This window comes from Leptidea sinapis, chromosome Z (assembly GCF_905404315.1).
Source record: "Leptidea sinapis chromosome Z, ilLepSina1.1, whole genome shotgun sequence".
Lineage (NCBI taxonomy): Eukaryota > Metazoa > Arthropoda > Insecta > Lepidoptera > Pieridae > Leptidea > Leptidea sinapis.
In genome coordinates, this window is record NC_066312.1 from 29,637,552 (window position 1) to 29,650,894 (window position 13,343).

Below are 13,343 nucleotides of genomic sequence, written 5' to 3' on the forward strand. Positions count from 1 at the left end.
TTCATCTAATTAAAAATATCCGGGCAAGTTAGAGAGCCGGAAGAAGTCCTAGAGTCTAAAAGTCCGGACGAATGGTAACCCTATACACAGGGGATTGTCGGTGACACCTATATTGAATAGCTGCTTGTTAAAGCGGCCGTGACCCGTTATAACATGAGTTATTTTATGTAATCTTAAGCTTGTGAGAATGCTTCTGGTCTATACATGGTAGGGCTTCTTTCGTTGGCCTGCATCTACTCACCTCCGTCCAGTGTTTATTATGTAGCTCTTTGGTGTGTTGCCTTATGCCTAATGCAGGCGAACTAGAGGGGAGACCTCCAGAGGAGGGACTATTGGTTCATGACCAATTGCTATCATGTTTGAGTCCCTCCTGACTAATATCGTCGTTGGCATCGTTACCTCTAGAACTACTGTGACCTTTGATCCAATGCAGAGCTACGTGGATGTTGTTTCATATTTCCATCACGAAATGGTAACAGTATACGAGCTTTGAAGTGATAATATCGCTGTGTAGGGCGTGTAATACTGATTTAATATCCGAAAGGATCAACAAATTGATTTTTTTTTCTTTTTATTAAATTTGAAAAGGTTTATATACACAGATAATTTCGGACTTACACGTAAATCTAATAAACACACACACAACATTTTCCTTTCTATATAACTTTTATATTATGTTGGTTGTACGAAACCCTTCATGGGCGCGTCCAACTCGCACTTGGCCGCTTTTTTTTATATAAATAATACCATTTTACTAAATGCATGTGAATTCAACCAGAAACTAAATTTTTTAAATGGTCCGGCTACGCTAGAAACGCGGGACAGTTTGCGATGTACTGATAAATAGCTCAGGTTATAAGAAGTAAAAAGACATTCCAATCCACTGGTATAACGACATTTTTACATTTACTTTACATATAATTATGAATGTGTAATAATTGCCGGCGTTTTAATTATCGCAATTACCAAAGAAAACACTATGTTTGTATAATTTTTGCATTAAAACAATAATTTTCAAATAAAATCTAGATTCATGTACTTTTCTAGGTTAAAGGTCTAAAATATCGTTATTCTGAAAGCTGATAGTCCCTCTAATAAATCTTGTCATAGCGCTATAAATCGTACGGCTCCCAAACGCATCACTATCTCAAATTACGTTGAGAATTAATGGCCTTCTCTAATACGTGTTTGTTAGTGTCGAAATAAATAGAAATTACTAACGATCTCTTAAATATAATAAATTTTGTAAAAATGAAACTGAAATGACCAATTTATTTATTTGTATGAATCGTGCAAACATATGACATAGTTCTTAACAATTTGTAGCACACGCAGTTACACAGCACAATTCGCCAATAAATCGGCATATTTGATCGTAAATATTACAATTATTATACACATTACAAAGCTATAATTTAATAACTACAATTTAATAAACATTTATTTTTGGTACCGCTCTCAAATAATTACTTTTAGATATTAGTATTTTTGGCAAAATAATTCTTTTAAACTATAGTAGCAAGAATTTATTTTTAAGCCATAAATTTAATTTTATGCATTATTGTTATTGGCAACTCTCTAATAATTTTTTTAAGGTGGTTAAAGACCTTAATACACATAACATTTGCGTTATTTTATGAAGCGCTGTGTTTCACAGTATGGCATCAAAAGGCGAGTTGGATCTCTTATTCCTTAAAGGAATCCTTATAGGAATAGATTATTGCTGGCTTATAAAGTCACCATCTTTTTCAATGAACGTACTCATTTCTAATATATAAATACTAGTAAACGTTAACAGACGGTACATTTGGAAGAGTGGTCTATACGATTGTAGATGACTGACATTGCATAAATCTCTTATACGCTTTTCTTGTAGCAATAATACATTTGATTCACAAACTGGAATCAATTGGAATAAGAGGCACACAACTTGCTATTTTTAAAAATTATTTATGTAATAGGAAGCAAAAGGTTAAACTGGGCCAGTGGTCAAGTCAGGATGTCAATGTATCATGTGGTGTTCCACAAGGAAGCGTTTAGGCCCTACTTTATTTTTAATTGATATCAATGATCTCTGTAATTTACAAATTAACAACGCTAAAATCTTCTCGTATGCCGATGATAAGGCGATTGTCTTCGCAGGAGACACCTGGCAAGAAACTAAATGCGCCGCTGAACAAGGGATGGCACTAGTTGCCAATTGGTTGAAATACAATTTACTCACAATTAATACTGCTAAAACAAACTACATTTGCCATACCATCTACAACAACAGTCAACCCACAAATGATTTTGAAATTAAAATACACAGTTGTGAAGACACTGCTAGTACTAACTGTAACTGTCCCAAGATTAGCAAAGTGCATGTCACGAAATACCTGGGTATTATGGTCGACCAGCGGCTTTCCTGGTTTCCTCAAATTGAATATGTTAGCGCCAGGATTAGAAAATTTTATGGATATTTAAGTCTCTTAGATACATAGCTCCCAAGTATTCACCAAAAAATAAGAGCCCCCAGAGATACTTACTGCATGACATATATATAGCTCTAGTTCAGTATGTTACTGTATATTGTATCGCAGTATGGGGTGGTGCTATTAAATCAAGATTACTGGAAGTGGAAAGAGCCCAAAGAGCACTTTTAAGGGTTATGCACTTTAAGCGACAACGTTTTTCTACAGAACGCTTGTATCAGCTTTGTAACCTATTAACTGTCAGAAAGTTATATATTGTACAATGTGTTCTAAAATTGCATAAAACAATAACATACGATCCTAATATTGAACACAAACGAAGAAAAGACAAAGTTGCCTTTGTTACACCATTTAGGACGGAGTTTTATAGCATGCAGTATAAATGTCGTGCGGCATTTCTTTATAATAAAATAAACAAACAGTTACATATATATAATAGAAACGCCCATGAATGTAAAATTGCACTGATCGCCTGGATACTACCACTAAATTATGATGATACTGAGTTGCTCTTACGACACATACGCTAAAACACACATACACATACACACACACACACACACACACACACACACACACACACACACACACACACACACACACACACACACATACACACACACACACCCACAAACACACACTAACACACACACACGCACACTTAAAATATTATTAAGTTCTCTAAACATGTTATTTTAAGGCTAAGAAAGAGCGGAGCCTCCTGGCATAAGCATTCTTTATATGCTTAAAAGGAGGTTCTTGCCACTGTTTATTATGGAGAATTTGTTAAAACTAATAAAGATTTTTTTTTATTTTTTTTTTTTAAATAACCAAGTAACTGATTGTTAGTCTGGGTTCACGCGGATTAGAACAGTTTTATGGTCAATTCCTAGTTCTTCAGTCATGTCGTAAATACTGATATGCTCCATTCTTTCAAACAATTTTTTTTTATGGTATAGGAGGACAAACGAGCGTACGGGTCACCTGGTGTTAAGTGATCACCGCCGCCCACATTCTCTTGCAACACCAGAGGAATCACAAGAGCGTTGCCGGCCTTTAAGGAAGGTGTACGCGCTTTTTGCGTCCATTTTATTCGTAAAAGGGCGACTATTCACGAAATTTCAAAATTGTTGACGTTTAGTTCTAATCCTATCCACATTTTGCTCTAGATTCCTAACCTAGATCGTTAACTGAACTATAACTAGATCGGAGCCGGCCGTCAATTCCATGGTACTACTATTAAAAGAGTTTTATCTATGGTGTAATTATTTTTTAAGTCATCCGCTGATTGATGTTCGATCTTATTACGAGAATACGCATTATACGATTTCTCAAAATCGAAACGTAACTTTATCAAAATCGGAACTCAATTTGTGTTACAAGCATACGACATTTCACTTCTTGACATCGGGTCGCTTGGGTTCAGTCTCGTTGTTACAAGGATAGGGAGTTACAGAGCGTGTAAAATTACTAATTTGTTTCTCTTTTGAAATGTAACCTTTTTAAAATCATTAAAACAAGACACAAATAGTATAACGAAAGATATCTCATTACAAGCTAACACACACTATATGCGAAAAGACTTTTCAGGCAGCCGATCCGCAAGGAACTAGCATTTTTATATTCATAACTTAGTTAATATAATTTCTTATTCAGATTTCTGCATAACAATTAACATTGTTCTTGCATATAATTAATCCTGTGCTCGTGTTATTAAATGCAACATTTACTTTAAATAATATTGTGTTTATATAATTACCTGAACACTTTAATTAATTTTCGAAACAATTACTTCTATACACCTAATTAAATGAACTCAAATTGTTATTTAAGTAAAGTAGGTCAACCGGTAGTTCGGTATGAATGCTCCGAGCTACGATATAATTAACAGTCTGTAATTATGATGTTGATGTTTGGTTGAAGGGCTTTCTGGCAAACAAAAATTACCTCGCTAATGTATCATCAAACAATTATATTGATGAGTTTTTTAAGGATTGTACGAATTTTATTAGTAACATTGTAAAAAGCACTGCTTATCACAATAAACATTTTATATTCCTTTTTTTGATAAATTTCTTGGATGATGACATGTATGTAACTTTGTTTATGTTGCGTTCTTCTCGAAAATAGCTCTCGGTTGAAGGGTGTTTGTTCTTAAGATAGTCTCTCAAATATATAATTACTGACTTCGTATGTTCATATCTTCATGGTTATGGCTTGTAGAGCGGCTCAGTGCAGCGGCTTGTTTTACTGCGACCAATGTGGTCTATTGTAATAGCCACTATTAATTATAGTTTACTGCTAAGATTGATTCTTCTCATGAATTATATTATTATAAGCACTTTGTGCTCAGTCATGTATATAAACGAACGAAGCCACGTGTCACACACGTGATACACGTGGTGTATTGACAAAATAGCTAGATTTTGAATTGCGAATTCTTTTTTTTAAGAAAGTGTGGATTAATCAACAATATCAGTTTAAGCGCTGTTTAAGCGTAAGTTACATCAAAACCTACATCAAAGCATACTCCTTTCATCCATAATGATTTAATATTCTGAATAAAAAGATTAGGTATAGAATTAGGAATAGGTAGATATCGAAAATGCTACTTCTAGAAGATTCTTAATTATGTAAGCCGGGGCTCGACCGGGAAATCACGAGGTCATTAATGAGTCCGTCTAATTTGCAACGATAATTTCCATAGTTAAGGCTTGACTGGCGCTGAAAGAGCTTAAATAGATGGAAGCGGCCTCGCTGTGTCATCCCGTCGGTTGCGAGTTGCAAGCGGAGCGAGGCGTCCTGCACACCGCTCATGCCCATTTCTTCTTCTTGTAAATTTTTTTTTTTTTAGATCGTATCTTCATACATTTTAACACAACCGTACTGTATCGAAGGCGTTCCCACACTGACGTCGCTGGCAACTATTTTTACGTCAAGCCTAGATCACATTTCTCGCTTCCAAAAACTATGTCAGTTCATCTTTATCCGCTCATTTCGCGGTCGAGCCCCGACTTGATGCTGAGAGCATTTTATGACACTTTAGTGAAGTTGTTTCGTCAACCTCTCAGCTCTACAAGCACCAGTTAACACCGTAATTACATACTGCTTATTAATAGCTCAGCTTATGTCATCAATACTGCATCGTCATTTGGCCTACTTAGGTTTTTAATTACCTTCTATGTTCATTTTAAAACTCACCGCCCGCAAACTGATCTGGATATATTTTGTTTACTGACTGAACTGATTTTAGCTCACGATTTCTTTTGAAACGAATACGGACATTCGGGCCGCCCGCCGCGCGGGTTGCCTACTCCATGTAAGCGTCAGTTTTGTTACCGTTACACGAAACAGTCAGATTTAGCACCGTTACACGAAAGCGTTAGAGTTGGTGGATTTTTCGAACGGTGCGGTGGTTCATTGCCGTGACGGAATTTTTTAGTTAAACTTTTGTATCAACCGAAATAATATAGGTAAGTTTCTAAGAACATTGCAACTGAAATGCCGGGTTGCGTAATAAGACATTATCATTTTTACAAAGTTTTATACTACAAAAAATAAGAAAGAGGGATCACTTATCGTCAGTAACGATTTTGTATTTTATTAATTTCAATGTAAGTGTCAAGAGGCCACGCACACAAGCATCTAATAGTTAGCGAAATAAAAAAGCTACTGTTCTTAGGTAGTGCGGTATCTAGCTCCAGCGCAGCGGAGACCAATCCTTCATCTCCTTAATTGATACTCGTATCAGTTACCATCACCTTCTTGAAAAACCCAAAAATTCTAAGTGGCACTACAAATAAAACATAACTTGTTTCGTCTCATTTGCCCTGAAATTTGACTAGCTACGGCGCCCTTCAGAGCGAAACACAATAATACTTAAACATTAATGCTTCACGGCAGAAAAAGGTGCCATTGTGGTGCCCATAATATAGCTGGCATCCTGTGCAAAGAAACTTCCCTTAGTCGCCTCTGACACCCTTGGGCTTGGGAATTTCCTATTCTTTTTATGTCCGGGAAACCACAGGGCAGCTTACAATGACCTTCACACATTACAGAGTTGGGCTTCGATAGAATGAAAAGTTATGTTAAGCGAATTAATATAATAAATAGCATAGCATGGCGTAGATTCCTAATCTGCTCAGATTAGAGCGCGTAGGATGAACCCCATTACACATCCTCTCTGACAACATTCCTTTAATACGTCCACATACTCGTAGCAACATATTGGGAAGTCCAATTCTTGAACCACTTCAGATACGTCAGTCAGTCAGTCAGTTGACTAAAAATAATAACAATAATGATAATATAAAAAATATGACAAATATAATTAATTTTAATTAGTAAGTTATGGTATGGCGTGTTCTGTGTGTGATGATTAAATATTAAGCACTGATTGTTCAAATCAAAATAAAATGTAATTTATATAATATATATCGGGGCCAGATTTTATCTGATTATTATTAACATTAAGGGGAGACTGGGGATAACTGCAACATTGTAATTTAAGTAAATTAGTTTATTTTGTAAATATTTTTTAAATACTATAACATATTTTTGTAACTGCAAATATTTGTGAAATTTTGTTTTCAAGGTAAAATCTCAAGACATTAATAACTGACAGTTTTTACTTATATAATTAAGCATAGCAAAACAATCATCAAAATAGCCTTTGCTATGAGAAATAGGCAATGATATATTTAATAAAATATATATTCTTAAATATAATTATGTTAGCGGGACCTGGAGCTTGGAGATCACATACTTCATGCCATGAAGATTTAAGCACACATGACACTAAGTTATTATCAAATTGTGCTCCAGCAAAGCACAAATTTTGTTTTGCCTGAGTATTGATTAGAAAAAGTACTGAACAAGGCTGATAGGTGATATATCTATGAAGTCTATCTTCGAAAATTACTATGTATTTTTTCACTTTCTCTCACACTGTGTCTAAATTCTTGTTTAGAATACACACCAAAGTACTTATTTACATTTATGATACTATATGCCCCAGTCTACCCTGCACAGTTATGTATATAAACTGAGCAAAAAACGGTTAAATCAAATCACTCAATTATCATCATGTTGCACTTTAACGGTCTTCCATTTAATATTACTTTTTTGATGTATTTTTTTTCATTTAATATTTTTCAAAGTAACTGCAGAATTTTAGGTCCCAATGAGGATAATATGGTTTCTGAGATTGAGCACAACGATATCGGAGGATTAACAAATTTTTCTGGAACTGGGATATTTAACGAGGTGAATATAAAAAGAATTGATTCTTTTATAGATGATGACGCAAGCGAAGATTATTTCTTAAATTCAACACAAATAATACAAAAATATGGCTACGATGTTGAGGCACACTATGTGTTATCAGAAGATGGATACATATTGAAAATGTTTCGAATTCCGGGATCAGGGCCCGTTGTTTTACTCATGCATGGACTTTTGGAAAGTTCAGATGACTGGATCACAACAGGCAGCAATAATGGTATAGCTCTACGTTTGGCTGCTCAAAACTTTGACGTATGGATGGGTAATGCCCGAGGAAATAGACATTCTCTAAACCATATTTATTTAAATTCACACCAGCCAGAATTTTGGAATTTCACTTGGCACGAGATCGGTATTTACGATGTACCGGTATTGGTAGACCATGTTCTAGAAGCAACAAATTCAAAATCTCTCATATATATTGGACATTCACAAGGAACTACAACATTCTATGTAATGGCTTCAATGAAACCCCAATATAATGAAAAGATATCCCTTATGATATCCTTGTCTTCAGTCGCTTATTGTACAAATATTAAAAGTCTTCCTCTAAGACTACTATCCGACTTCGTAGACGAATTCTACGCATTGCTGATGAAAATTGGAGTATATGATTTATTTGGACATGACGATTCATTTCAGCCTTTGGAAACAGTTTTATGTGGGAATACCTTCACAGCATTCTTAATATGCAAGTTTATTGAATCTAGTTTAGTTGGTTTTAATTATGCTCAGGCGAACATTCCACGACTACCAGTAATTTATAGACATTTTCCGACGGGTATATCTCTGAAACAATTTGTACATTATTTACAATTAGGTAGGACTGAATATTTTCAACAATTCGATTATGGTCCACTCAATTTAGAACAGTATGGCTCAGAGCACCCGCCATCGTATCCAATAGAAAATATAACAGCACCTATTGCTATATTTTTTGGCGAAGGCGATTTACTTGCAGTTAGGGAAGATGTTGAAAAATTTGCTCAAAAGTTGCCTAATTTAATCGATTTTTATACTGTTCCAAACAAGAAATTTCAGCATTTTGATTTTTTGTGGTCTAGAGATATAAACAAATTAGTTTTAGCTAAACTATTCGATTTAGTTAAGATTTATGCGTGAATAAATGGAATCTCACATTTTATATTCTGTGTTTTTTATTAATATTTAAAAAAAAGCAGATTTCCATTGCTCTTACTAATAACGAAGTGACTATTTGTACGGGTACTCGACGAAAAAATTATATTTATTCGTATATGTTTTTTTTTAAATAACGACATAAGTCGTAGGTACGAGTATATTGTCATAGCCGTGATACTATAATTTCACTAGTAATAATATAACTAACCGGTAGATCGTCAATCTACTACATTCGGCCTGGTTTTAGTGACATTATAATTTCACTGGTACACTGAACGTAGTGTTTAAATTCTCTTTGGGGTACACGATAGGCTTCTGATAAATGCATTCTTTTAACTATGGGCACATCAACGTCTGAAATATGCTAAGTTTTTATAAGTATAAAAAAAATTGTTTGGTAAACCGGTTTATCAATATTGAGAATATAACATAAGCGAACGTGAACAGAATATTACCAGGCAGAATAAATTGGCTTCAATATTATCTGGTCTGTGGATGACATTTTTAAAGATTGGTGTTTGTCGAATTTTATCTATATCTTTAAACGAGCAATTCTTGTATATATTATATAAACTGAATCGCGGAAACAGCTCCAACGCTGATATTTCATAAAATTTAGTATACAGGGGATTTCGGGGGTGATAAATCGGTCTAGCTAGGTTTAAATAAAAAAAATGCAGTTTTATCTGTGTTTTCAAGAGAAACAGCTACAACAACATTAGAATACAAAGGTCAATTTCACCACTATGTACAAGACTATAAGCGCTCAGATCGGACATTGGGTGATCCGCAGAAGACCCCGGTTCGAATCCAGATGTCCTAATTGTTTTCTTTTTGTTCAAGTTTTTTACATAATCATAAATAAAATCCGAGCAAGGCTCTATTGTCCGGATATATATTAGATAATATGAAGATATAATGAAGTTATAAGTCTTTTATTATTTTAATTATTTCAAACCCATAGTTTATTATACTTTTTATATTGATATTTGAAGTACAAATTTGCAGATTATTAAAGTTATAGAGGCGACCCGCTTGTCTCTCGCGTGGCTCCTGTTCGCGTATGCGGCCTGGCAATGTAGTTAAAACTTAGAAAAAATACTCAAATTCACATTTCCATCCACAGCTGTGTTGTGGGCATGTTCTAGTGTAAATAGTTTTAAGTATCAATGTTATCGGCCATTTTTGGCATGAAAAATCATTATTAAGTATTAATTCATTTTTCGTTTCATCACAAAATACTAGGTATTATTAAAATTGATTTAACGGTTAGAGCTGGTTTGTATCTGCTTTGTCTTTGTTATTGGTTTTGTGTTTATGTAATTTCTATTATTGTAAACTTAGCTGATGTTTGTATTTTAGTATATTAGTATCATATAAGTACTATTAAATTGTTTTTTTTCCCTAATAAATAATTTAAAAACTTTTAATATAACGTTTGACTATTTTCCGGTACTGCAGCTTTTTTTTTCTCGCCAAATTCCTTCATTTGATTTTTTTATCTACGATATTTAAGATACATACATATTAATAAGCTTATATTAGTAGCATCTAATGATTTTCAGTTTGATGATCAGTTCAGGAAATAGTTATAGATTTTTGATAATTACGTTACAAAAACTTCGTTAATTTAGAGTTTAATTATCTGTTATCACTAAAGACGACCATAATTCAAAGACAGATACCCAGAGATGTCAAAACATAAACATGACTCTAATACCAATGCGGCATTCCCAGTGGTCATTCTAAAGATGGTTCTGCATTCTTATTGGAGATTTTCATGCATATTGCATCATTTAATTTATGGATATACTTATTTTTATTTCAAAAAGAGTTGAACGTATCACGCTTCACGACGGGTTTGCACTAGACCGTTTCCTTGTGCACTAGAAAAGATGGATTTAAAAAAATGATAAATAATATCGCTACCTTAGTTAAAGATTGGTCTCCTCTGCACTCCAACTAGTTACCGCAGGCGTAGTCACAACGTGCGGCATCTAATCCTACGCACAATAGGGGGGAGTCGAGCCTGTCTCGAACAATGTGTTACGTTGTCGTGCCACAGGTTCTGTAAAATTTTGCTAATAATAATTGAAACTAAGGTAACCGGGTTGCGTAGTAAAACTTTGTAAACATAATACTTCAAGAAATAAGAAAGACGCTGGGATCAGATAGCATCAGTAAGTATTTTGTATTTTATTAATTTCAATGTAAAATAACACGAAGCATTTAATTATAATTATAACTTAATTTGAAAGATGCCATTGAATGTCAAGAGATGCTACAGACACAGGCATCATTACAAATAGCTAATAGCCTAGTCAAGAAGTGCCTTTTTGGTCAAATTTTTTCAGCAGTCTCCGAAAATTATGATTGAGGTGTCATTCGATTTGGAATGGCACCTAGGTGGTTTTCGAAAAAAAATTGAAGTTCCGCTTGCAAAAATTACAAAAGTTATTATAAATTTACTAAAAAAACGGTGTTATTTTTTTTTGGAAATATCTCAAAAACGAATAAAGATTTTTCAAATAATTGTAGGACCAATATTTATGATTTTCCCAGAGGGTTGAAAATACGCCCGAAAACGGGTACTCAAGATTGCGCAAGAATAAATATTATAATAATGAATAAATATTATTTAAACTTATTAAATATGAAAAATTAAAAATTGAAAAAAATTCAAGTGCCTACAGGGCAGATCAATGAACAATAATGCGTGGTCAAAAAAAATTTTCAATAAGTTGCCTATTAATTAATTCACATTTTTTTGTAGCACGAACATTAACATTGCAAATGCGATAATTGTTTACAGTACATTCCCTTGCAACACCAGTGGAAACACAAGAACGTAGCGCGCTTTTTTTTAAGGTACCCATGTCGTATCGCCCCGGAAACACTCATTCCACAGCATTGTGGTACGTGGAAGAAAGCTCCTTGAAAATCGCACTGTGGAGGAACGCCACGCATTCAGATGGTGAGGATGATATCCTAACGTCCTGTGGCGTGTCGTGCGAAGGAATCAGTTGAAACTGCTCTTCAGAACATTCCCCGTGATAAATGCGGTCGAATACACACAATGAAGCGACGTCTCTACGCAGCGCCAAGTGATCCAGCCGTTCACAGAGCTCTGGGTCCCCCTCATTCATTACATAATATTTTTTTTATATTAACAGAACAGCATCTGTCAGGTCAGCTAGTATTATTATTATATGCGAGTGTTAAATTATATAAAGACTAACACTATTTGGTTCTATCTTCAACATGAACTGCCAACTCGCAATTATTATGTGAATTTTAATGAAAATATTTAATTTCTACCATATTTAAATAATACAACAAACAAAGATGTTCATTTATTAATGCAATAGCAAATTCTTCTTCTGTTAAATAAAATGAACGAAATATCAGGGTGATAATTTGCATATACATTAGATATGCTCAACGGAAACTTTTCCTAATAAAATGTCTTTTCGTATTATGTAGTGTTCAAGGTTTCACTTGTTTAAACAGTTTGATGTTTACCGATAATATATCAAGGATAAAGACTAATATAAGATGCTAGCAATGTCCCCCGGTTTCACTCGCATGGATACCGATCTGGTGGTAGTGCAAAAGTCTCCTAAGCTGGACTGTAGATTTATTTTTGTTAATATAAAAGTTTTATTTCACTCCGTATTATTGTCGCCCAGCAACGCTTCGACGTACATGACGAGAGTTGTCAAACTTAATGTCGCACAGCAACGTACATGACGAAAGTTGTCAAACTTCAAGGCACTGTTATTTTCGATAGCTCCGTCTATTATACTCGTAGCTCAGCGATAAAGTGATTACTTCAGACGCTATCGATGCAGGTTCAATACCAGTGGTTGGAATTTTTTGGGTTTTCTAAAGCTAAAGGAAATTTCTAGTAAATTCAGCATCAAATCGAACAGAGAAAAAAGGATAGAAAATGTGTAAGCAGGATAAAAGTAGTTAAATATCTAGTACAATTTAAAGATGAAATGGGAGAAACGTTTTGAAAATAGAACAGATACGGGGGTATATAAGCCGTGTACTATAAACGTGGCGTACGGCAGTTCTAGTTCAGATTCAAAAGGGAAAAGAAAAAAAAGAAGAAGTAGTGAAAAGTGAAAAATAAGGAAGAAAATAAAAGAGAACAAGTGTTCGATGCGGTGTGATCTGCTGAAGACACCGTAAAATATTAGTGTAAAATATATTTTAGGCCTCGTCCACATATAAAGAACTAAAGAACAACGAGCGGAGTGGAAAGTCTCCATTCTCTTCCTCTCGCATTTCTACTACACATAGTCATTCTCATTCATTACATTGCCTTCTTACAACGTCATCTGTTATAAATATGTAAAACCTAACTTGAAGTATTAGAACGCATGTAATTAAACAACAATTACGTATCCTCGATCAGTTATCGATTACAATCCCTCGACG

General features: G+C 34.3%; 1 protein-coding gene across 1 annotated transcript; it reads left to right on the forward strand.

Annotated features, from left to right (window-relative positions):
* Positions 1 to 7,667: 7,667 nt before the first annotated feature.
* Positions 7,668 to 8,879, forward strand: LOC126979113 (lipase 1-like). The gene has a single exon (XM_050828324.1). The coding sequence runs from the start codon at positions 7,668 to 7,670 to the stop codon at positions 8,877 to 8,879; it is 1,212 nt and encodes a 403-aa protein (XP_050684281.1).
* Positions 8,880 to 13,343: the final 4,464 nt, after the last annotated feature.

What these genes read in the sequence shown, in the direction of transcription:
- LOC126979113 (XM_050828324.1), top strand. Translation starts at nt 7,668, where the DNA reads ATGGTTTCTGAGATTGAGCACAACGATATCGGAGGATTAACAAATTTT.